This window comes from Musca vetustissima, unplaced genomic scaffold, assembly GCF_032173495.1.
Source record: "Musca vetustissima isolate MV318-11 ecotype Yass unplaced genomic scaffold, APGP_CSIRO_Mvet_v1 utg12500, whole genome shotgun sequence".
NCBI classification, from domain to species: domain Eukaryota; kingdom Metazoa; phylum Arthropoda; class Insecta; order Diptera; family Muscidae; genus Musca; species Musca vetustissima.
Window position 1 is genome coordinate 88,037 of NW_026876208.1, and position 27,485 is coordinate 115,521.

At 32.7% G+C, this 27,485-nt stretch overlaps 1 protein-coding gene across 1 annotated transcript in view; it reads left to right on the forward strand.

Moving 5' to 3' along the window:
• The window catches only part of LOC133338768 (acetylcholinesterase), an 84,364-nt gene extending 58,038 nt beyond the window's left edge, over positions 1 to 26,326 (forward strand). The window contains exons 7-9 of the mRNA XM_061546873.1: positions 259 to 422; positions 785 to 948; positions 26,199 to 26,326. Of these exons, the coding sequence (XP_061402857.1) occupies positions 259 to 422; positions 785 to 948; positions 26,199 to 26,326 (456 nt within the window). The remainder of the gene's footprint in view (positions 1 to 258; positions 423 to 784; positions 949 to 26,198) is intronic.
• The last annotated feature ends 1,159 nt before the right edge of the window (positions 26,327 to 27,485 follow it).

A 27,485-nucleotide genomic window follows, 5' to 3' on the forward strand; every position in this document is an offset into this window, starting at 1 on the left:
ATACGAATTAATGGCACAGAACAATTTTTTTATAAAAAAAAAACAATAAAATGCAGAATCAAGTGGAAAATATATATCTCGTCGACTTTTCCATTATTGACCCTAATTATTGGCAATATGCCACTTTGATCATATCACATTATCTGACGACTGCAATCAACATCAAACATTAATTTTTTTCTAAAAACTTTTCTTTCAATTACTGTTAGTAGTTATTTGAATATCTATTCAAAAATTGTTCTTCTTGTCCTTTTTCAGCGCACCAGTACCTCATTATGGGGTGAATGGATGGGTGTCTTGCACGGCGACGAAATTGAATATTTCTTCGGTCAACCATTGAATAATTCACTGCAATATCGACCTGTGGAACGAGAATTAGGCAAACGTATGCTCAATTCAGTGATTGAATTTGCCAAAACAGGGTAAGTCAAAATATGTTTTATTATGTTTTTTTTTAATTTTCTGTCTTCACTGAATTTATTGGTGCTAAATTCATATCCCAAAACACACCACATTTGAATAGTGAATTAGAAAAAATTCATCATCTCACATACTTTTTTAAGTCGTGACAACAACATTTCTATCCCAGACAATGGCTACAACTGTTATATTCGTACACAAACACAAACCACCATTTTACACAAACACAAACCACCATTTTATGGCTACAACTGTTATATTCGTACACAAACACAAACCACCATTTTATCATAGACCCAAACCCAACTTAACGAAACCTTATATAAATGTATATTATAAATCGTTTGTATACTTTTTTTTATAGCAACCCAGCCGTTGATGGTGAGGAATGGCCCAACTTCTCCAAGGAAGATCCCGTTTACTATGTCTTCAGTACAGATGAAAAAATTGAAAAACTACAAAGAGGTCCATTGGCCAAACGCTGCTCATTCTGGAATGATTATCTGCCGAAAGTTAGAAGTTGGATTGGTAAGTGTTATACTGAAGTTGTTAAATGTTATATATATAATATGAATGTTAATCACGAATTCCATGTCACGCACTGTTACAGCGTGCGAAATATAATCGTTTGTTTAGTTAAGAAAAATTTGTTTCCGAAATTTCTTTCGCAATTTTTATTAATACGCCTTTTACAATACCTGCTAATTTTTTTATGAATATGTTTGTAAATGTCGGAGATATTAAGAAAAAATTAGCGTACGCACGCGCTACAAAATTTTCCCTTTAAAAATTGGATATCAGTTTCGATATGAAATTTCTGCGAATTGGCTGGAGATAAAATTGCGGATTTTTTTTACAGCTATAATGGGTTATTCAAGATTATATTGACATTCAATTTTTTTGAGAAAAAAATTTCTAAGATATACTTTTTTAACTTTGAACACCGTCACGCACATGTTACACTCGTAACGCACTGTTACACACACATGTACTAAAAAAATTAAATTCAAAACAGAATGTTTTAAAAATGCTAGTTCTTATACCCCACACAACCATGTTGTCAGGATATTATAGCTTTGTGTGGCCCCAAGAACTTTGGTAAATCATTATGCAGTTATGGACGACATTTTTGCCTGTAAATTCGGTTCTAAAGCAACTTATTGAGGAAGAATGTAACATGTGCGTGACGGATACAAATTTGTTCGATGGAGATAGAAGACAAACTTTGTTTTATTTGAATTTGTCATCTCAAGATCCACACATAACAGCATTATCAAAAAAAAAATTCTCATATTAGAGTCTGTATAGAAACATATGCTAATTTTGTCACGCACGCGTTACATATTTTCTTACACTATTTAACTGCACTTACCACGGGATTCTCTTGGTATATGTATAGGTTTATATATATGTAATTCTTAGTAAGATATTACTTTATTTGAATTTAATATTTATTATTGATATTGTTTTAGCTAACAGCGTTCACACTTACGACAAATGACACTCTAAAACTAATAAAAATATGCCCAAGTTACTCTCCACGCGAAAATGGTACAACGAAAAGAAAAACTACGGTTATTTTTCAAAATTCAACTAAAAATATATTGTCCGGATTGCAAAGAATATTTCCTATATAATTTCATATCTCTCTTAACGAATTGATTTTTCACCTGTGGTTGACCTTTTTGTGGAATTCGTGATATCATTCTTTCTAACAATCTTTTTGAAAAATCCAACATTGAGCTTTTATATTTCATCTAACAATCTTCTTGAAAAGTTCATCGGCGATCTCTGAACAATTTTGAGCTCTGACATCCCTCTGAACAATCCGATAAGAAAAAAAACATGGTTATATCCCTCTAAACAATCTTCTTGAAATATCTACGCTTAGTTTTTTGACATCTCGCTAAACCGTCTACTTTAAAAATCTACGCTTAGAGTTCTGACACCCCTCTAATAAATATTCTTTAAAATTTCAGACTTATAACTCTGAAACCTCTCTTCCTAAAAAAACAAGTTTAGTGATCCGACATTACTCGAAAATCTTTTTTTTTTAATCAAGCATAAAACTGTCTTTATTCCGAAAATCCTTTTAAAATATCCATACTTAGAGATTATTCTAAAAAATCTTTTAAAATAAATTACATGCGGAGAGCCATGCATATCCACGCTTATACCTCTGATAATCTTTTAATAATAGGATATTCGAATATCCTTAAAATATTCCTTATAAAACCCAGGCCTATAGCTCTGATAATCATTTAAAAATATTTTTTAAAAATCCATACTTAAGGCTCTGATAATCCTTCAAACAATTCCTTAAAAAATACACGCTTAGTTCAGAGATAATCCTTCAAAAATTATTCTTTAAAAATTCACTCTTATAGCTCTGATAATTACTAAAAACTATTCGTTAAAAATCCATCCTTCAAAAAATATTCTTTAAAAATTTAAGTTTATGCCCATTAAAAATCTTCAAAAAAATATTATTTTAAAAATTCACGCTTATGACTCTAATAATCCTTAAAAAAATATGCCTTTTTGACAATCCTTCAAAAAAATATTATTTTAAATATTCAAGCTTATGACTCTAATAATCCTTCAAAAAATATTCCTTAAAAATCCACGCTTATAGATCTGACAATCCTTAAGAAAATACTCTTTAAAAAACGGGTATTATAACTTCGATAAACCTTTAACAATATTCTTTAAACATCCATGCTTATGAATCTGACAATCCATCAAAATTTATATGTTAAAAAATCCACGCTTATGTCTCAGATAAAAATCCATTCCTTTAGCTCTGATAATTCTTAAAAACCCCTCTTTAAAAAAATCCACGCATATAGTACTGATAATCTGGAAAACTATCAAATAAATCTGTAGAAAACATTACAGTGGAACGTTAATATCTTATAATGCGAGAAATGCCGAAACACCTTTAAAATACCAAAAGACCTATTATTTAGGCGAAGGGCTTGCTCTACTCCTCGCCGTGGTTGTGGTGGGAGATGGCCGGGTGATCAATGTATTAACTCTTGGGAGCGGTGCGAAGCGACAACAAGAGAACTCCCAAGCAGTTAATGGTGTATGGTACAGAGAAGAAAGTTCAAAAAAATAAAAAAAGAAAGTACTAGTTCAATTATTCTAATTATCTCGGTTTATTGGTGGTATTCTTTTCTATCAATCAACAACAAAATAACTCTAAGGAGGCTGGTCGTCAAGTGAACGCTGTGGTTCCTGCAATCACAGAGGATTGCGGTGATCGCTGAGGATCGGTTGTCGTTTACTACTACATTTACATATTGCAATGGGAGAAACTTGTCGATCAAGGAGACCAAAACAGCAACAACTACCGCTCGGTGGCATCTGCACTCTACGGTCTCCGTAGGAGATGCCCGTGGTGTCAATCAGCAGAAGTGATTGACTGAGCTCGGGAAGTTGAGTCAGAACGTATCAAACTTATACACCTATATTATGCAGAAATGGCTTCCAAATTCCGGAAATACATCGTGGTCTTTTTATGTAACATATGTCAAAACATATACCCATATCTAAAAGTTCTGCAAAAATGTTTTTCGCTTTCCCAGAATTCGAAATGAAAGCGAGAACTTCATATTGGACCAATGACATTTATGACCATATAGCAAATGATCTGCAAAAAATTGTTCACCCTCAGTGAACACTTTGGTGGGAATATGTGGTTAAAACCATCAAAATAACATCAATGTTGCGGGACCTTTACATGGGAGCTAACACAAAAAATCGACTTACTCTGAAAAAATGCTGAAAAAATATTTTGACTCTCTAAGGACCTTAAATTCTATATTATGAAAAATGTTTCTAACACCCTCAAAATACGAAATCGTTATATATCCAAAAGTGGAACGATAAATTTAATTTGAACTACCAAATATAATAGTAATAAAATCTCTATATTTCCACAAGATTATATTAGGTTGAGAAAAAGAGAATTCCATTATTTTTATATGAACTAAAGGACTTAATTTAACATGCTTCGGAATGTCAGATTTGGGCCAAATATGCACCGTTCTGTTGTATGATTTGTTGCCAGTTTAAAGGTATCTTCATAATGTCTCTCTCATAGAAGTCCTGCTCTATATTTGCAAAAAACTCTAGTAGTCGAGTTTCACAATCCCCCCAAGATAGATTATCATTAAAGAAAATTTTGCCATGGCCGAAAAATATGATAATCGCTTGGTGCCAGGTCCGGACTGTATGGCGGATGCATTAAAACTTCCCAACCAAGCTTCCGAAGTTTCTGTCGGGTCACTGTAGATGTGTGTGTCCTGGAGTTGTCCTGGTGGAACATGATACCTCTCCTCATGGCTAATTCTGGACGTTTCTGGTCAATTGTAAATGGTTTAAAACAGTTTTATGGTCGATTTTTAAGGGCTAAGCAGAATGCTCACGTTGAACCGTCCGTCGCGTTATTTGTGATCGAAAATACAACAACCACAAGGAAACGATATGCGTTTGTGTTATCGTTTCCTTGTGGTTTTTGTATTTTCGATAACATATAACGCGACGGATGGCTCAACGCGAGCATTCTGCTTAGCCCTTGAATCATTTCTCCAATTTCATCGACATTTTCGACATCAAAACTTCCTGAACGGAACCTATGAAATCAAAATTGCACATAATTGGCTGTTATGCTTGGCTTGCATTTTCGCCTTTGTCAAAGAAAAACTGTAAATGTTCACTTCCATTTTAACACCCTGTTACTCACAACTGAATGTACCAAACAAAAAACAGCAAAATATTTTTGTTCTGCGAAATGTCACCCTTCTAACGAGCATAAATCTGAAATTGGTTGATCATTACTTTACGAGAAATCTATCAGTACTGCCATCTGCCGAAAAATAATGGAATTATTTTTCTCCAACCTATTATTAGAAACCCAGAGGTTTATATTAGATATACACCACATCTTATGGTTCTAATAGTCCTGGGAAAATATTATTATTAAAAAAACCCTGTTTTTATCTCGGTCAGTTCATGAAAATATATTCTTAAAAAATTTGGTCAAAAAGCTATGAATACATTAAAGCTATGAATGTCCTTAAAAATAGTCTATGAAAAAATAAATTTCTGAGCTATTAAATATAGATTGGAATCTTTCGAAAATTCCCTGCTTTAACTCTAGATCTTGATATTAAAAAAAGCCATAATATGTCAATTGTAACTATGTATGTCAATTGTACCTATGTATTCGGATCTTCTCATTACTTTTTATACAAACTCCTATAATGTTCTTTGCTGGGATATTTTGCAGTGGGTTAAATTCGTTAATTATAACAATATTATTTTGATGTTCTTCAAATGCGCAACAATCTAAAGTATAAAATTTAATTAATAATCTTACAAGAAATATGATATTATGTTATCTTTTATTAATAGTTTATTATTTAACTCATTATTAACAGTATAGATATATAATTGATGTTAAACATCAATTAAATTGATTATAGCCTTCCTGGTTTTATGAAGCCACTAATGGACCACACCCCACTTTCAGACAAATGTTATGCTTCTGTCGTTTTATTGTTCATCATCCTACCATCCCACCCCACACCATGTTCAAAGATAAGACCATAAAACAACTTCAATTAACATTTCACAAGACGATCCAATGGTTCGTAAAATTAAACAGAATATTAAATGGTTCATTCTGAGAGTTACTGACGTAAAGACTACAAAAAAAACTGATTTAATGATATCTTAAACATTTTCGGCACAACATAAGATTTATTGTCTGCGACAACGAATTCAACGAAAACTGTAAAATCACAAAAACAAAATACACAAATGAAAACAAGGTTCAAGAGAAATGGAAAAAACCCATCATCATTATCATCATTGACTTACTCAATTTCCAATGCCTTGTCTTGTGTATTTGTTTGTATCTTTCTCATTAATGAGACTAATAACACTCCACCGCCATAATAAATATTATTCGGATGGCATAAATTATAATATCGTCTTTCGAACTTATTATGGACGACTTTTGTTGCCATACTCTGCATTATGACTCACTTCTATGTGACAAAATCATAATTTATTGATTTTTTTTCTTCTGATCGATGTCTTGAAATTTCTTTGGGTCAACTTCCATTTGAAGCAAAACAAGAAAATTGATAACCGCAGAAACGACAGCTCTAACCTTTAATTTCAAAATTATGCGGTTTATGCGTGGCTTCGGGCTACAAATAAATCAGTATTTAATTCATTAACAGCAAAATGATTGAAGATTTTCGGATTTGATTACACATTCCTTAATAAAACAGTGGGAATTCGATAAGTGCAGCTGATTAAGTTTTTAAAAGGAGTTTTTTATAGACTATCTTAGGAGAAGATCTTTAACAGGGAAATTTTTATAGGCTGTCCTAGACGTGGTATTTTAAAAGGAATATTTTTGTAGACTGTTCAGAGCGTGTTTTTTAAAAGGAATATTTTTATAGACTGTCCTAGGCGTGGTTTTTTTTAAAATCAATATTTTTATAGACTGCCTTAGGCGTGTTTATACCCTTCATCACGCCGTGGTACAGGGTATTAAGTCTTTGTGCATATGTTTGTAACGGGGAAAAGAAATCGAGATAGATCCATGGTTCCTTTTGAGGATATGCATAGAATCACTTTCTGAATCGATTTACGCATGTCCGTCCGTCCATATACAGGTCGCATTTATAATCCGATTTGGGTGAAATTTGACACATGTCACTTATTTGGCCCAAGGACGACCCCAATTGAAATTGGAGAAAATCGGTTCAGATTAAATATAGCCCCCATATATAGTTTCATCCCATTTTAGGTAAAATGAGCACCATTCTGCCAATATGTGTACGAAATTTGCACATAGTATTAAATTAGGTATAGATTGATATATCCCAAGTTTTGTTGAAATCGGTTCAGATTTAGATGTAGCTTCAATATATATTTTCATCCGATTTTATGTAAATGGAGCACCATACAACCAATATTGGTCCGATTGAGACAAAAATTTGTACATAGTAATGAATTAGGTATAGATTGATATATGCCAAGTTTTGTTGAATTCGGTTCAGAGGCCGATCGAGAAAAAAATTTTGCGCAGCGTAGTGAATTAGGTCAAAATTTATGCATGCGAAGTTTTGTTGAAGTCGCTTGAGATTTAGATATAGCTCCCATATATAGTTTCGTCCTATATCAGGTAAATGGTGCCCCAAAAAACCAATATTTGACCGATTGAGGCAAACTTTTGCACAGAGTATTGAATTAGGCCCAGAATTATGTATGCGAAGATTTGTTAAAATCGGTTCAGATTCAGATATAGCTCACATATATAGTTTCGTCCCAATTTATGTAAATGGAGCACCATTCTGCCCATATTGGTCCGACTGAGACAAAATTTTACACATGGTATTGGATTAGGCCCTGACTGATGTAGCCGAAGTTTTGTTGGAATCGGTTCAGATTTAGATATAGCTCCCATATATAGTTTCGTCCGATTTTATATAAATTGAGTATCAAAGAGTCAAATTTAGGCCGATTGGCAAAAAATTTTGCACAGTGGTTCCTCAAATACATCCATTTATATATAGATCTTTTACATATTTTGCCCGTGAGGGTATTCTGGTGTTCCGGTGGTGTCTTTGGGTTTACTAGTCCCGGGTCGTGGGTCGAAACTAGTAGGGTCACCATTCTCGAGCTTTGTAGGCTTGTGGAATGATCATTGGGTGAGGATGGAGACGGTGTGGGAATTAGCATCGAGAGGTGTTGGTTTTTGCATCTGTTTTCATCCTTTCTTTATGGTCATTCCATTGCGGAGAGCCTGCAGTAATTAGATCAAATGGTAGTAGCTTCGGCTACGAAAACGTGCAGAGTTTAGTCTGTGGGGGACCATTCCCGGACTAGCAGGCTTGTGGAACAGTTGTTGGGACGGTGAGATGCATGGTGGCTACCAATATCGTGTGATGTTGGTGGTCACTTTTGCATTGTATCCCCTTTCAGCAATTGTTTCATTGTAGAGAGCCTGCATGTTAGTCCTAATGGTAGTAGATGGCTATGAAGCTGGGCAGAGGCTATAGTCTGTGTGTAACCAGTCCCGAACTGTTTGGGGTTCTACTGGTAATAGCTTTGGCTATGAACCTGACCGATAGAATAGCAGGAGTTTTAGATGGGCTCCGCTCCTCATCCAAAGAGGTGATCACGTCCAAATACGTGTGATCGATTGGTACCTGCATTTCGATGTGTGGGCGTTAGCTGACGCTTTGTATTAACTGGTGTTTACAGCACCTTGGGGAAAGACCGCAAGGTAGGTACCCACGTACTCTAAGCATCTCTGTACCGAAAGTATAGTCGGCCCCGTTCGACTTTTGAACTTTCCTTATTGTTTTTTTTTTTCAGAGTGTCCTAGGCGTGAAATATTTTATAAACTGTCCTAGACCTATTTTTAAAAGGAATATTTCATAATGTGTCATATGCCTGTTTTTAAAGGGAATATTTCATAGACTGTCCTAGCCGTGGTTTAAAAAAAATATTTTATAGACTGTCCTATGCGTGGTTTTTAAAAAAGAATATTTTATAGACTGTCGTAGGCGTGGTTTTTTAAGGAATATTTTAGAGACTGTTCTAGGCGTGGTGTTCTAAGGAATATTTTAGAGACTGTTCTACGCGTGGTTTTCTATGGAATATTTTAGACTGTTCTAGGCGTGGTTTTCTATGGAATATTTTAGAGACTGTTCTAGGCGTGGTTTTATTGTTTTTGTTTTCAGAGTGTCCTAGGCGTGGAATATTTTATAAACTGTCCTAGACCTATTTTTAAAAGAAATATTTCATAATGTGTCATATGCCTGTTTTTAAAGGGAATATTTTAGAGACTGTTCTAGGCGTGGTTTAAAAAAAAAATATTTTATAGACTGTCCTATGCGTGGTTTTTAAAAAAGAATATTTTATAGACTGTCGTAGGCGTGGTTTTTTAAGGAATATTTTAGAGACTGTTCTAGGCGTGGTGTTCTAAGGAATATTTTAGAGACTGTTCTACGCGTGGTTTTCTATGGAATATTTTAGACTGTTCTAGGCGTGGTTTTCTATGGAATATTTTAGAGACTGTTCTAGGCGTGGTTTTATTGTTTTTGTTTTCAGAGTGTCCTAGGCGTGGAATATTTTATAAACTGTCCTAGACCTATTTTTAAAAGGAATATTTCATAATGTGTCATAGGCCTGTTTTTAAAGGGAATATTTCATAGACTGTCCTAGCCGTGGTTTAAAAAAAATATTTTATAGACTGTCCTATGCGTGGTTTTTAAAAAAGAATACTTTATAGACTGTCGTAGGCGTGTTTTTTAAGGAATATTTTAGAGACTGTTCTAGGCGTGGTGTTCTAAGGAATATTTTAGAGACTGTTCTACGCGTGGTTTTCTATGGAATATTTTAGACTGTTCTAGGCGTGGTTTTCTAAGGAATATTTTAGAGACTGTTCTAGGCGTGGTTTTCTAAGGAATATTTTAGAGACTGTTCTAGGCGTGGTTTTCTAAGGAATATTTTAGAGACTGTTCTAGGCGTGGTTTTTCTAAGGAATATTTTAGAGACTGTTCTAGGCGTGGTTTTCTAAGGAATATTTTAGAGACTGTTCTAGGCGTGGTTTTCTAAGGAATATTTTAGAGACTGTTCTAGGCGTGGTTTTCTAAGGAATATTTTAGAGACTGTTCTAGGCGTGGTTTTCTAAGGAATATTTTAGAGACTGTTCTAGGCGTGGTTTTCTAAGGAATATTTTAGAGACTGTTCTAGGCGTGGTTTTCTAAGGAATATTTTAGAGACTGTTCTAGGCGTGGTTTTCTAAGGAATATTTTAGAGACTGTTCTAGGCGTGGTTTTCTAAGGAATATTTTAGAGACTGTTCTAGGCGTGGTTTTCTAAGGAATATTTTAGAGACTGTTCTAGGCGTGGTTTTCTAAGGAATATTTTAGAGACTGTTCTAGGTGTGGTTTTCTAAGGAATATTTTAGAGACTGTTCTAGGCGTGGTTTTCTAAGGAATATTTTAGAGACTGTTCTAGGCGTGGTTTTCTAAGGAATATTTTAGAGACTGTTCTAGGCGTGGTTTTCTAAGGAATATTTTAGAGACTGTTCTAGGCGTGGTTTTCTAAGGAATATTTTAGAGACTGTTCTAGGCGTGTTTTTCTAAGGAATATTTTAGAGACTGTTCTAGGGTTTTCTAAGGAATATTTTAGAGACTGTTCTAGGCGTGGTTTTCTAAGGAATATTTTAGAGACTGTTCTAGGCGTGGTTTTCTAAGGAATATTTTAGAGACTGTTCTAGGCGTGGTTTTCTATGGAATATTTTAGAGACTGTTCTAGGCGTGGTTTTCTAAGGAATATTTTAGAGACTGTTCTAGGCGTGGTTTTTATAAGGAATATTTTAGAGACTGTTCTAGGCGTGGTTTTCTAAGGAATATTTTAGAGACTGTTCTAGGCGTGGTTTTTATAAGGAATATTTTTCAAAGCCAGCCCAAGGCGTGGTTTTCTAAGGAATATTTTCAAAAGGCCGCCTGAGGCGTGGTTTTCTAAGGAATATTTTTCAAAGCCCGCCCAAGGCGTGGTTTTATAAAGAATATTTTTAACGTCCATCCAAGGCGTGGTTTTATAAAGAATATTTTCGAGAGGCTATTCAATGCATGGACTGAAACATCAAAATATGTCGTGTTAAATTTCGTAAGTTGTCATCTAATGGGCCTCAGCTACACCTTTGCTTAATTTCGAAGATCTGTTCAAAACTTGCTGCAAATCATGCTAATTGCTATAATGCTTTTATTGACTATTTAAATAAAATAGCAACAATAAAATATTTATACAATTTTGTAGCTTTCGCGGGTTTTGCAGGTTTCTATGTGTCTGTGGTAATCGGATCTGCCGTTGAAAAAAAAATGACAAATAAATAAATTAATGAATAATACATGGTTATGGCAGACACAACGGCGCTCTTAATTTTCTGTTTTATTCGTTGTTGTATTTTGTGGTTTTAAAAATCAACAACAAAAGCAGCAATAACTCTGGCTGTTTCCAGGTAAAATGAAATTTAGCGTGATGTGGTACCCTACACACTGTCGGTGGGAGAATGTTGTTGTCTGTGTGATTTGATATTTGTACAAAATTTACAACCGATTATATATTTTGAGTAGGTTTTACAATGTGTGGTTTCTTATAAGAAATATATTTTATAGGCGTGGTTTCTTATAAGAAATATATTTTATAGGCGTGGTTTCTTATAAGAAATATATTTTATAGGCGTGGTTTCTTATAAGAAATATATTTTATAGGCGTGGTTTCTTATAAGAAATATATTTTATAGGCGTGGTTTCTTATAAGAAATATATTTTATAGGCGTGGTTTCTTATAAGAAATATATTTTATAGGCGTGGTTTCTTATAAGAAATATATTTTATAGTCGGTTCCTAAAAAGAAATATTTTTTAATAGGAAACATCGTGGTTTCTTATAAGAAATATATTTTATAGTCGGTACCTAAACAGAAATATATTTTATAGTCGGTACCTAAAAAGAAATATATTTTTAATAGGAAACATCGTGGTTTCTTATGAGAATTTTTGTGATGAGCTAGACAAGACGTGGTTTCTTTTGAAAGAATATTTTTTGGTTTCTTTTGAAAGAATATAGAATATATATTTTTTGAAGGATCATTTCAACTATAAACGTGGATTTTTAGAGAATATTTTTAGAAGGATTATTTGAGCTATAGACGTGAATTTTTAAAGAATATTTTTTGAACCATACGATCTTCCAGAACTAGTGCTGACAAATATGTGGGACATTTGTGTAGAGTATCACATGTTCGTTACTTATCGATCACAGAATTCATTCACAAACTCACCAGGGTACAGTGTATTTTTTTTCATTTTATTAACTAACATTCGAATAACTGGTCTGTCTACCTTATCCCCACAAAGAAGAAAAAAAAACTCATCTTTCACCTGTGGCTAATAAAAATTCAATAGATTTATATGCGCATGCGTTTCTATTGTCATATTTTGGCTTTTTCTTGGTTTCATCTTAAAACCGGCTGTTTTATCAGCGCCACAAGCCAGCAATCTTTTTATTGATTTAGCCTTTTTTGTTGCTGTCATTAGTTTTTGTGTCGTCTAGCTAAAGACTTTCTTTCATCTTCAATATAACAAAAACAAGCACACACAATATACTCCTAAATATTCCTGTTAGTGTTTTGTCCATTTATGGTCAAGTTTTAATAATTAATTTCCATCCAATATTTGTTTGTATTTTTTTCTTAATTTTTGTCAATATGCAAATAATGACCAAAAAAGATCATAAAATAGTATTATTTTTCGAGATGTTGTGTTTTTAGGGTCTGCATAATTTTTGTGTCTATTTTTGGCTGAATTGAAATTCAATAACCGCCATAAAATGGTACATTATGCAGACATCGATCTCATTTTGGCGGATACTTATGTGATAGAGGGATATCGTTTACAAACAAAAACCAGTAAGGAAAGTAGTAAAGTCGGACGGGGCCGACTATATGATACCCTTCACCACTATGGGTATATTAAACAGGACTATTATCATGAAATTGTATGAAATAAAATATGTGATATTTATCTAAATGTGAAAAGACCTAGATCTATCCATAAACATGTAATTCGTTTGTTACAATGGAACAAAAGTATGTAAATCGACTTCAAACAAATATCAATAGGTCATCCGTTGGGCTAGGTCTGTACTTCTAGAAAACCCAACTACGTTATTCCATGCTAAATTTTGCACGTTGTGCAAAATTTGATGTCAATCTAACAAATATGAGGAGTTTGATGCACAATTTAGTTATATATGAATGCTATATCCAAATATGAACCGATTTCAACGAAACTTATCACAGGTTAGGTTATACTAATTTCAGTACGTTTTGTTCCTATCAGCCATATATTGGTTCCTTGGTGCGTCAATTACTTAAAATCAATATATAATATAAGGGAGCTATATCTAAATCTCAACCGATTTTCACGAAACTTGGCACACATCATTCTGGATTAAATTCACAACGCTATACAACATAAGAACTTGGTACATTATTTAGATTAAATCGCACCTATATATATATATATATATATATATCTGGACCGATTATCACGAAACAAAGCAGACATCACTCTAGGCTCAATTCAGTACGTTATGCCAAATTTCGTGTATTTACATTAAATCGGACGAAACTATATATGGGAGCTATATCTAAATCTGGACCGATTTTCACGAAACATATCAGACATCATTCTAGGCTCGATTCAGTACGTTATGCCAAATTTCGTGCAAATCGAAAGATATATAGGGACTTTGGTATACCATTTACATTAAATCGGACGAAAATATGTATGGGAGCTATATCTAAATCTGACCGATTTTCCCAATTTCAATAGGGTTCGTCCTTGGGCCAAACCAATGAGCTGTGCCAAATTTCATCCAATTCGGATCATAAATGCGACCTGTACTTTGCTCACAAAAATACATGGACAGACAGACAGACGGACGGACGGACGAACATGCATAAATCGACTTGAAAAGTGATTCTATGCATATTCTCAAAAGGAACCATGGGTCTATCTCGTTTCCTTTTGCCTGTTACAAACATATGCACAAAGACATAATACCCTGTACCACAGTGTGGTGAAGGGTATAAAAAATCACCTAAGAGATGTTTCACAAAAATATAAAACACAATTTTCATTTTAAAGAAATTTCATTGAAGATCACAGTTTCGCGATATCCGCCAAATGTTTCATCATAAATCATCGGCGAATTTTTGTTGTAAGGCCTTACATGCAAATGTAATATACAAGACGACAACGTTATCTCTCATGATGATCGTTAATTAATTATTATAACTTTTATGGGAGTCAGCCATTTATATGCATATAATCGGTTTTACAAGAATGCATAATGATGGTGTTGAAAGTCAGCTTAAATTTTTATTATCAGTCAATATTTACATATTACAAAAAAATGTTAATGGGCTGTCTAAACAGGATGACAATTTTTTTTTTAAAGAATATATTTTGAAGTTCTAGAAGAGCTATAAAGAATATTTTTGAAGGACTATTCAAGCTATAGGCTTGAATTTTTTTTAATAATATTTTTGAAGGACAATTTGAGGCCTAGGCGTGGAGTACTGGGTATTATGTCTTTGTGCATACAGAGATAGACCTACGGTTCCTTTTGAGAATATGCAGATAATCACTTTCTGAGTCGATTTATGCATGTCCGTCTGTCCGTCCGTCCATGTATTTTTGTGAACAAAGTACAGGCCGCAATTATTATCCGATTTGAATGAAATTTGGCACATGTCACTAATTTGGCCCAAGGACGAACCCTATTGGGAAAAATCGGTTCAGATTTAGATATAGCTCCCATATGTAGTTTCGTCCGATTTTATGTAAATGGTGCACCAAACTGCCATTATTGGTCTGATTGCGACAAAATTTTGCACAGAGTACTGATATAGGTCTAATTTTGTTTTGTTGAAATCGGTTCAGATTTAGATATAGCTCCCATATATAGTTTCGTCCGATTTAATGTAAATTGAGCACTATAATGCCAATATTTGTCCGATTGAGACAAAATTTTGCACAGAGTACTGAATTTGGTTCAGTTTAATGTATGTGAAGTTTTGTTGAAATCGGTTCAGATTTAGATATAGCTCGCATATATAGTTTCGCCCGACTTAATATAAATAGAGCGCCAAAGAATCAAATTTAGGCCGATTGGTAAAAAATTCTGCACTGCATGGGCATTTTTTTTTTTTTTGAATCGGTTCATATTTAGATATAGCTCTTATATAGTTTCGTCCGATTTTACGTAAATGTAGCACCAAAATATCAAATTTAGGCCGATTGGCACGACATTTTGCACAGCTTACTAAATTAGGTCCAGATTTATGTATGCGAAGTTTCGCTGGAATCGGTTCAGACTTAGGTATAGCTCCCATATATAGTTTCGTCCAATTTTATGTAAATGGAACACAATACTGTCAATATTGGGCCGATTGAGACAACATTTTGCACAGAGTACTGAATTAGGTCCAGATTGATGTATGCGAAGTTTTGTTGGAATCGGTTCAGATTTAGATATAGCTCCCATTTATAGTTTCCTCCGATTTTGTGTAAATGGAGCATTGACATTAAATGTTTCATAAATTTCAGATTGGTATGTATATGGGTTGTTTTAATTTAGTTCAAATAATGCACGCAGTTAATTTCGTCCGATTCCATTTCAATGGTCCTCCAAAGATGCTATGTCTATTCTTTAAAGAGGAGTAGTTCATGTAGTGTTGTTTATGATATAATTAAGTGATATACTGTTAATTTTAAGCTTTTGGAGTAGTCCATGTAAAGAAGTTTTTTCCTTACTGGTTAAATAATATTTTGTGAAGGACAATTTAAGCCCTAGGCGTGAATTTTTAAATAATATTTCTTCGAGAACAATTTTTTACAAAATCTTATGTCCAAATTTTATACATATATGATGTGATAATTATGATCCGATATAATAAGCTACATAAAGTCCAAACGTTTTAAAAATAAGTTTGCAAATCTCTATAAATTAAATGCAGCAAGTTTATTAAATTAAATCACAACGTGCTTTAACAATTAAAAAAAATTACCGTTGCTGATTCACAATCTGCATTAAGACATAGAGTTTGATTACTTATTTATGTTTCTTTTGTTTGAGCTTGTTTAACGACCTAATCAAATTCTAAAAATAGATTTATTCTGGTGATTATCGTTATCCGGCACAATTCACACAATTTATGCAAAATTGTTTTTTTATTTAATTAAATTTAGTATCCAGACTTTCTGTCTTCTGGCCTATCTATTTATAGGTTAGTTGGATGTGGTAATATGTTATACAGTGGAATCTTTAAGGAGATACTTAATGGACACTTATGGAATACTTTAATCCCTAAGATTTTATACTAATTTGGTATATTGCTTCAAAATAAAAAATAATAATAATTAATATTCATTTTATTCAGTTTTTACTGTTCATTATTAAATTCTATTGTTTTCATAGTAACAACTCGCTCTCTCTCCCTTTCTACAAAACATATCTTAGCCATAAATCGAACATACAACCATTCATTGGCAATAAAATAATAGATGCCCCCAATAAAACTGGATATTTTCTATATTTAGATAAGAAATCAAGTACTACCACTCCGTTATGTAGATATCGGAAGATTTTAATTAAATTCTATTATGCAATATAACTTTTATTCGCACATTGATATTTGTTGTGATGGGTGATTATCACCCATAACCAAACGGGTCGTAGAATTATTTGTCGCATATATTGTGTATACAAATTCACGCGTGTCATTTAATTAACACTTTACGAATGCGCTTAACACATAAGTCCATAATATTTCTTGAGAAATGGTAATGACATAAGAATTGTAAAAAAAAAACAAATTGTCTGCCAATTCTTAAAGTAACTAATTTTAAAGTGGCGTTAAATATATCGAAAGTCCGTAAATGACCATTTAAGGATGCCTGTCCAATTGACTGGATATTTTACAAATGCAACCAAAGAAATATTTGTAAAGCTTGGTTTAAATTTGTATACATGTACTAATGCAGGATATGCTTCACGGTTTAAAATTTAATCTAAATCATACATCCATTTATTACTTGGTGTACAATTAACATGAATAGGTCGAAATTATATATGGAAGCTATATCTATATCGGGACCGATTTCAAGGAAACTTGCCAGAGATTAATTATATTAATTTCAGTACGTTGTGTCAATCGGCCTAACTATGGATCTTTAGTGCACCATTTACTTAAAATCGCATGAAATTATATATAGGAGGTGTATGTAAATCTGAACCGATGTTCACGCAACTTAGCACATACCATTAATTCAGTACGCTTTACCAAAATTCGTGCAAATCGAAAGATATATGAGGACTTTGGTGGCCCAATTACCTTAAATCGGACGAACATATATATGGGAGCTATATCTAAATCTGAACCGATTTTCATGAAACGTAGCACACATTGTTATAGACGCAATTCAGTACGCTATGTCAAATTTCTTCAATTTCAGCAGGGTTCGTCCCTGGGCCAAATAAGTGACTTGTGCCAAATTTCATCCAAATCGAATCATAAATGCGATCTGTACTTTGTTTACAATTTAACATCTACAGACGGACGGACATGCATAAATCGACTCTGAAAGTGATTCTATGCATATTCTCAAAAAGAACCATGTGTCTATCTCGTTTCCTTTTGTCTGTTACAAACATATACACAAATACATAATACCCTGTACCACAGTGTCGTGAAGGGTATAACTACGCCTATTGTGGTCTCCAGAAAAATATTCTGTAAAAATGCACGCCTATTATGATCTTAAGATTATTATTAATTATTCTTTAAGAAATGCACGCCTATTATGGTCTTCAGAAAAATATTCAATAACAATTTAAAACACCCCGCCTATTGTGGGTTTCAGAAAAATATATTTTAAAAATACACGCCTGATATGGCCTTTACAAAAATATTGTTTAAAAAACGACGCCTATTCTGGTCTTTAGAAAAAAAAAATAAAAAACAACCATATTATACTTTAAGAAGTAAAAAAACATTCTTTTTAAAAGTAAAAAAATGTCAGTCGGCGTTGCCGACGGATATATAACCTTCCCCTATGGTGTTATACACAGGTTTTATTATTCATTTTATATAATTAAATATATTTCGGATTTATGCTTATCATCCTTTTTGTAGGATGTACCAGAGGAGAGGGCAGATGAGTCCCACCTTTGGACTTGATCTAGGCTTGTTAAAGATAACAGATTGTGCAAAGCTTGGTTCAAATCGGACATTCCATTCGCCCTGTACCACAGTGTGGTGAAGGGTATAAAAAGGGGGTTATATGGGGACTATCCCTAAAAGGGGACGAATATTAATAATTTTTGGGAGGGAGGTTTGTTACCATATACGACTACAAAAAACCAAATTACAAAGAATTTGGTTGAAAAACGCGCTCAAGAATCCCAAAATACCGAAAATTGGGGGGTACCCTTATATGTGTGCTGACCTATATTTAAAATTTTTAGTAGGGGAGGTACCAGAAGGAGTGGACCAATGAGTCCCATATTAAGACTTCATCTAGGTTTGGTTAATTGAATAGGTTGTGCGGAATTAGGTTCTAATCGGGCATTCAAATCGCCTTATATTGAATTTATAAATATTTTAAATGTTGACCCTCTGTGGGGGAGGTATCAGAAGGAGTGGACCAATGAGTCCCATCTAGGCTTTGTAATGTTAATAAGTTGTGCAAGATTTGATTCAAATCTGACATTCCATTCCCCTGATATTGCATTTATATATATTGACAATTTTGACCATTTTGTGGGGGAGGTACCAGAAGGAGTGGACCAATGGGTCCCATCTTCAAACTTGATCTAGGTTTGGGAAAGATAGTTTGTGCAAAGTTTCCATTGGATTTATAAATATTTAAAAGTTTGACCCTCTGTGAGTGAGATACCAGAAGGAGTAGACTAATGGGACGGAAGGACATGTTTAAATCAACTCCAAATTTTGGGAAACGGATTTGGTCCAAAGAAACATTTGGTCTAAAACCAATATTTCACAGTGTGTATACTCTAATTATCCATAAGTCTGAGGGTATAAAAAACAACGCATATTTGCTAAGAAATTCAATGTAGCGAAAATTGAGCAGGACCATTGTATGTTTTGTACTTACCGGGAAGGTGGAATGACAATGACGGGTACTTCTTTATGTGACCTAATATTTGTCTTGCGATCTCTATTGTTATTTCAACAGACAGCGCATACATTTTGAAAGCACTGGTCGATTTCAAGGTTTTTTAAATTTCACATACATTGATCGATAGAAAACGTTCATCTCATTTTTTTTAATGAATGAAAATAAACTTGCCCTCACCTCTGGCTTAATCCCATTAGGATGATAATATTATAGTTAATGATAATTTGATGCTGAAACATTTCATCAAATATTGTCTGATTTTCGATCACAAATTTCTAAATGGTGATTTTGAATGTGAAATATACCAGACATTGAGACGACGTTTCTAAATCGTCATTTCAAAAAAAAAAAAAATCAAATAAACAGTTTTTTAAATGTCTTAATATAATCAATTAATATTAACATAATTCTTTTTCTCCACTTTTTTTTGTGATTTTTGAGAGTGTTCAATCGTTGGTGTTATTGTATCTTTTTGCGGTTTGAAGAAAAAATAAAAATAAATCAGGCTTTTCGCATCGTATGAGATGTTTCCCTTTCTATTCCCGCTAATTTTAATTTATGCAGACATGTGTATGTTTGATTTGATTGTTTTGTTTGGCTAAATCTCTGATTGGAAAAATACAATAAAGAGATAACCGATTAAAAACAAATGACACTCCCATACAATTTCCTGCAAAAGAAACTAAACAACTGGATATGCTCGTGTTAGCGGACCCGGGCACGTGCCACTATTTTATAATGTTTTAATTTGACAGATCAAATATAGTATTGAAGTTTATTATTGCTTGTATATGTTTTTTGTTTATTGTTAGAGTTCTGGCAATCTGTGTCAATTAGCTAAATATTAATGATAATAATCTGGTTACTAAGCAAGGAAAATTATAAAAATGGTAATATCTATGGCCACACAGAAATTCCAATTGGAAAATAAAATAATTTGTTTTAATTTTTATATATTTTAAAATTTGTATTTTATTTTCTCGGGAGTTATATACACTCTTTATACATGGATTTCGGCACAAATACCTTCTAATCCCCACGTAGGTTTAATACCAAATTATTGAAATTTTTTTGGGTGTGATAAATGTTAAAAAAATGTGTAAATGTGCGGATAAATAACTCTCATTTATTTATTAAAAATTAATTTATATAAAATTACTTTTTATTAATATAAAAATAAAGTGAAACGGCCATTGTACTTAATTACTGAAAAACTGGTCATGATTTAAACCTCAAACTGGTAGGGGCTTTTAATGTTAGCGTCTATACTATGTCTGTGTGTATCTATGTGAGTGTTGTCCTATTATTAATTTCGTTAAATTAAATTTGTCTTTATTCCTCATTATTATTTATTTTGTTTTTTGTTATTAAATGTGCCACAACACACAAAAAATTCATTTTAAAATTTGAAATCTTTACCATCTGTTCGACTTGATTTTTAAAAGCAATATAAAATGTTCAAATCAAAATTAATTGCGCTACTTTTTTATCATGAAAATGTTGCTAAAAATAAAAAAAAATGTCTCTTAAAAACAAATTATTTAATATAATATTTTTTTTTAAATTACTAACGAGGTAAGTAAGCTGAAAAATTATGTCACATCAATGTGCATTAAATTCGCCACCACAGTGTCGTTTTGTGTTATTTCTTTTTTTTTAATTTTTATTTTCGTTCATAGTATTTCTATATTTTTTTTGAATTTCTTATTTTCGCTATGTTTGCCTAACGTTTTTATTACATTTAACTTTTTTATTTTTTAAATTTACAAATATAATAACAACAAATAATTAACTGCTTATGCATTTGATTGCTTTAATTATGAAGATCCCATTCTCGATTCACAAATCGATAATTTTTTTTTACTGAAAATGATGGGAATATTTGACAATATTTTGACTTTTTTAACCCTGTGTGGCCCAATGTTGCCCACAGGCAACAAAATGCTTTAGAGGTTATATTTAATATGAAGCTAGTAGATATATATTATTTATATATTTTCAATATAGAGAAGAGGGTACATTTGTGTACAGTACTAATTTGTGTTACAGTCCAAATTATTAAAATCGCTTCGTATTCAAATGAACGAATTCTTGTAAAAATTTATATAGAGAATAATTTAAAATGATTTTTCTGTCGATTTTGCATTTGGTTTTCTTCTTAATTTTTTCCGAACGATTGTACTGTATCTCCCGAATGCAAGGATGTAGCGATGTCAAATTTTGTGCATATCCTATTTAGGATAGTTGCATTAAATCTGTGGACAGAAATTTGTTCCAATATTGCGGAAAAATTCGGGGCTTAAAGGGTTAATGATATTTTTAAAGGCTGAATATAGGCGAGTATTTTTATACCCTTCACCACACTGTGGTACAGGGTATTATGTCTTTGTGCATATGTTTGTAACAGGCAAAAGGAAACGAGATATGCATAGAGAATATGCATAGAATCACTTTTTAAGTCGATTTATGCATGTCCGTCCGTCCGTCTGTCTGTATGTCCATGTTAAATTGTAAACAAAGTCGCATTTATGATCCGAATTGGATGAAATTTGGCACAGGTCACTTAATTGGCCCAAGGACGAATTTCAAATTTCCGGTTGAATGTAAATGGTGCACCTGTATATATTCCGATTTGCACGAAATTTAGCACAGGGTATTGCATTGAGTATAGAATGTTGAGTGTAAAGTTTCTTGAAAATCGGTTCAGATTTAGGTATAGCCCCCATATATAAATGATCGACCGATTTAATGTAAATGGTGTACCAAAGTCCCTATATTTTTTATCCGATGTGCACGAAATTTGGCACAGCGTCCTGAATAGAGTCTAGAATAATGAGTGTAAAATTTCTTGAAAATCGGTTATGATTTAGATATAGCTCCCATATATATGATCGACCGATTTATTGTAAATGGTTCACCAAAGTCCCTATATATCTTTCGATTTGGACGAAATTGGGCATAGCGTACTGAATTAAGTCTAGAATTATGTGTGTTAAGTTTCTTGAAAATCGGTTCAGATTTAGATATAGCTCCAATAATATTTTCGTCCGATTAAAGGTAAATGGTGTACCAAAGTCCCTATTTATCTTTTGATTTACACGAATTTTGGCATTACGTATTGAATTAAGACTAGAATTATGTATGCTAAGTTTCGTGAAAATCGATTTGCACCAAATGGGGTACTGATATAGCTCTCATATATATTTTCGCCCGATTTAATGTAAATGGTGCACCAAAGTTCACATATATTTTTCGATTTGCACGAAATTTGGCATAGCGAACTGAATTAAGTCTAGAAAAATGTGTGTGAAAATCGGTTCCGATCATTTAATGTGTACCAATTTTGGACTTTTCAAAAGCATTTTCTCAAAGCTGAATATAGGCCTGGATTTGTTTAATTTTTGACTCCGAGAATGGGTGGGGTCCCCACCCATTCTCGGAGTCAAAAATTTTGTTGATATAATTCGAATCTACACTAATTAAAGAATGTCCCTACAAAATTTCAAATGAAAATCTCAAGAAGTCTTGAAGATATAGCCGATTTTTTGTGTCAGCATCAAGTGACGGCTGAAGGGCTTCTCAAACTTTAAACGCGTTTTCTCTAAACATTTTTTTGCGAATGGCGGGCACGATAACTCAAAAACTAATAATCCAATCGACTTCAAATTTTTACACGTTTTTCTGTGAGTGTGTAGCTATTGTATGAACTAGGATAAAGCCAATCGGTGAAGATCTTCCTTATTTTTTGACTTGGGTTTTGGTAAAAAAAAGGCGATTTTCCAAAAATATTTTTTCAAAGGTCGACCATTTTGTTAATTTTAGAGCGAAGTCAATGATCCTAGTTCATACGAAAGCCAGACATGTACTCTTTCTAATACCGTTGGAATTTTTGGATTCCGATGTTCCAGTGAGGAGTTATCATGCCCGCCATCGAAAATAAGGACTTTTCTTTAATTACAAAAAACAACAACAAAACAATAACAAAATTTTTTTGTAAATTAGTTTTCTTCTCTTTTAAATCTTCAATTATATATGTGTAAAGTTACAAACCTTAACAAGCATTAGTATTGATTTACCAGCCCATTGAAAATCTTGAAAAATTAAAATCGAGAATGGGGGGGTTCCCTTAAAGTATTTTTCAAACCTGAATATAGGCGTGGGTTTTTTGAAAGCATTTTTTTCAAAGCTTAATATAGGCGTTGATGTTTTTAAAGCTAAATATAGACTTGGATTTTTTTTCAAAGCTTAATACAGGCGTGGATATTTTTAAAAGTATTTTTCAGATCTGAATATAGGCGTGGATTTTTTAAAAGTATTTTTTTTTTTGATGGTGAATATAGGTTTGGATTTTTTAATTACTTTTTCAAGCTAAATATAGGCCTGATTTTCTTCATTTTCCACTGGCTGTAACCTTTTCGCCATTTATCTACTACAATTTATTGCATCAATAGATGGCGTCGCAGTCACGAAATTGACTGATCGTTACAGATGATTGAATTGGCGAACATGAAAAATTAAAGCTTAACTTTTGAACGACTTGCTGGTATTGTGGTAGAATTGGTGTTATACGAATATTTATATTTAATTTTTTAAATTCACTCCTATTATGTAAAGATATATTTTTTCGAATCGTACAGTCCGTTCTCGTGATATTATAAAAATTTTATTTGAGCAAAATGTTGACTATTTTTTGGTGGAGGTACCAGAAGAAGTGGACGATACCTTAAGAAACTATTATAAAAAACGGTCCTTTGGAGGGAAAATGCGGCTATAGCATACAAAATACAGAAAATTATGCGGGACATTTATATAGAAGATATATCCAAACATGTATTGACATTTATTTATTTATTTATTTTTTGGAAAATATATTACCATGTTACAGCGATTTCCTTAGGAAAATCGGACTTAGTCCTTTAAAATATCGAAAATTGAGCGAAACCTTTCTGGGAGGGCTAAGTCAAAATTTGGAAATACATATGCAATCTGTCTACATAAATTCAACCCATACACATAACATTCTGTAATCTAGGCTCAGATTAAAATATAGCTGTCATATATATTTTCATCGAATTACTGTAAACGGTAGGTAAGCTCGGTTAAGCTCGATTAAGGCGACATTTTGAACAGCATTCCAATACCAAATGATGTGTGTCAACATTTGCTTCATATCGATTCAGATTTACATATAGCTCTCATACCAAACTTTGTCCGATTTCATATAAATTTTACACCAGAGTTCTAATGATTGCAGGGATTTTTTCCCTAGTTTACTTTCATTTACATGCGCGTGAATTGATTGAATTTGGTTCACTTGTAGATTTAGATCACATATTTAATTTCGTCATAAGTCTTAAAATGGTCGGATCGACTAGATATTATATACATATAACCAACTACATTTTAAAAAAATAAAAAATAAAAATTAAAAATCGTAGAAACATCTCTTGTATATGACAAATGTGCTGCACGGTATCATATAGCCGACTCAGTCCAATTTTTCTCCTTTCCTTAGGGGGTTTTTTTAGAAGCGTCTTCCACTGGATGTAACTTTTTTACCAACTGTTCTATTAACACAAATAAGGTGTCATGTTACATTGGAGATATTTTCTTTATTATAAAAATGGCAAAATTAAATTTAAAGTTTAGTTTAAGAGGACAATTTACAAAAATAAGGTTCCACATAAAAAGGTTCATATTTATGAAAATTAATTTCGAAATAGCCAGACTTCCTACCTTCAATGTGACATCAATTTTATTACAATACCACCAGTAGTTCAACTATTATGGGATAAATACTAGAACAATCTTCTTTTTGCTTTCGCCAATGTACTGCATTAATAGATGGCGTTGAGGTCGCTACGGAAAATCAAGACATTAATAAAAATGCAATAACTTTTGAATGAATTGTAAATTTTGGAAGATTTAAATGGTTATAAGCAGCTTAGAACTCACTGTATTTTGTGTATGGTAAAATAAATTTAACAATTCCGATAGCAAAAAGGTAAATTTTGAAATCGAAAGAGCGGAGGAGGTCTTCGATTTCCTTAGGCAATCAAGTTGAATTTCGAAAGAGCGGAGGAGGTCTTCGGAGTTATACACAGAGTTCATTATTCGGATTTTATGTTGATCAAATATATAATATTGGCCCTTTTTGTAAAATGTACCAGTGGAGAAGGCAGACAGGTCCCACCTTCGGACTTGATCTAGATTTGGTAAAGATAACAGGTTGTGCAAAGCTTGGTTAAAATTGGACATACCATTTGCCTGATATTGGATTTATAAATATTTAAAATGTTGACCCCCTGTGGGGGAGGTAGCAGAAGGAGTGGGCCAAAAGGTTCCATCTTCCTACTTGATCTAGGCTGGGTAATGATAATAGGTTGAACAAAGTTCGTTAAAATGGGAAATGGGATTTATAAAATTAATTTTTAGCATAATTTTTACCATTTTGTGAGGGAGTTGCCAGAAGGTGTGGTCCGATATTCCCCATCTTCGAACCTTAACTGAGCTTGGAAGAAATATTAAGATGTGCAAAGTTTTTATGAAATCAAGTATTCCCTTCGAGAGTCATCGTGCGCACCAGCCGGCTAGACATAGGTACATTTGTAAATCGATTCCAAATTATCTGAAATGGATTTGGTCCAAATAAACATGGGATTTAAAACCAATATTTCGATGAGACACATTTTTCACATATACCCGCATTAGTCATAAGGCTGAGGGCATAAGAAGGATAGAATCATTTACACGTGTCTACTTGAACTAGTTAATATATAACTATTTAGATTTTTAGAAATGCTTCTGCTTTGTTTTTTGTTCAATGATCTATGATGTGTATATTTAATTTATATATTTAAGTTAATTTTAGTTCTTGAAAAAATCATGTAAAAATCAAATCAAACTCCACCATCATCATTACCCCCAAAGAAAATAACAAACTGTACAATTCTTTTTTCTTGCAGGTTCCGAATGTGACACAAATAGCTCAACATCCGCTTCCGCTGCTATCTATGACATCAAGATGCAACAACAGCTGACATTACTGGCCGTGGCAATAATGCTGGCAATGGTCAATAGCATTTTCCAATAAAAATCACAATGAAAGCACAAATAACCCAACACACACACATACATGCATACATACATTATTAAAAAAGAAAACAATAATAGAACAGCTATTAATTAAAAATAATTGATTAATTTAATTACAATAATAATAATAATAAAACAATGAGAAAATAAAAGAGATTTAGTAATGAACCTAAAAAAATAATTACAATAACAATAATGATTATGATGAAGAAGCACAATTTTGTAGCAAAGATAATGCAACAACAACAGCAACAAGAAAACATTTATAAATACACAAAAACAAAAAATACTCGCAAATGACACAATGGATCCTCCATTTGAAGGAAGTAGAAATTCCCGAACAACAACAATAATAATAAAAATCGCAAACTCCTGAAGAATGATTTTTTTTTTTTTTTGATAGGCAGTCGTCACACCAGTATAAGAACAAAAACTAAAAAATTTAGTTTCAAAATCGAATTAGAAAAAAAAACAGAACAATTGTAGACAATTTGTAAAAAAAACGAATGATATTGATTTTGTTATTGGTAAGACAAATAAACGAAAGAAAAATAAAGACTAAAATTAAAAGGGGTGACAAATATGCGTAGCACCCTGTTTTTTTTCGAAGAAACCCAAACAAAAACACCCCAGAGATTTTTGTAGCTTTTTATTAGAAAAAAATTTAACTAAAAGAGAAAATTAAAGCACAAATACAAAAGAGAGTACACAGGGCAAAAAAACAGCTTAAAACTGAAACTGCTAATGTTGTTTCTTATCAGTTGAAATCGAGACTCAGAAAAAATAGTTAAATTATGTTTGAAAAATTTGTATCATTAGCAATGATGTAGAGATTATTGGCAATGTAAATGGTGTTGAAGTATATAAGGAAGTTATAAGCTGTAATAAAAACACCTTTTTTGGAAGTGGTGTCTAGAGTTGGACAATTTAGTTCAAGTTCCTTTTTAAAAGGGAACTAGTTCCTTAATATAGTTCATTTGCTCCATATTCGTTTTTCGCTCACATACTTCCATGTTTATTCCTTGAGGTTGATAAAAGTAAACAAATTGATCAAAAATGATTTCAGTTAATTTCTATTTAGTAGAATCAGAAAAAGAAACTATAGGAACTAAAGCACTAGACCTAGTTCCTATCTCTTCTTTACCAGAATAGTTCCA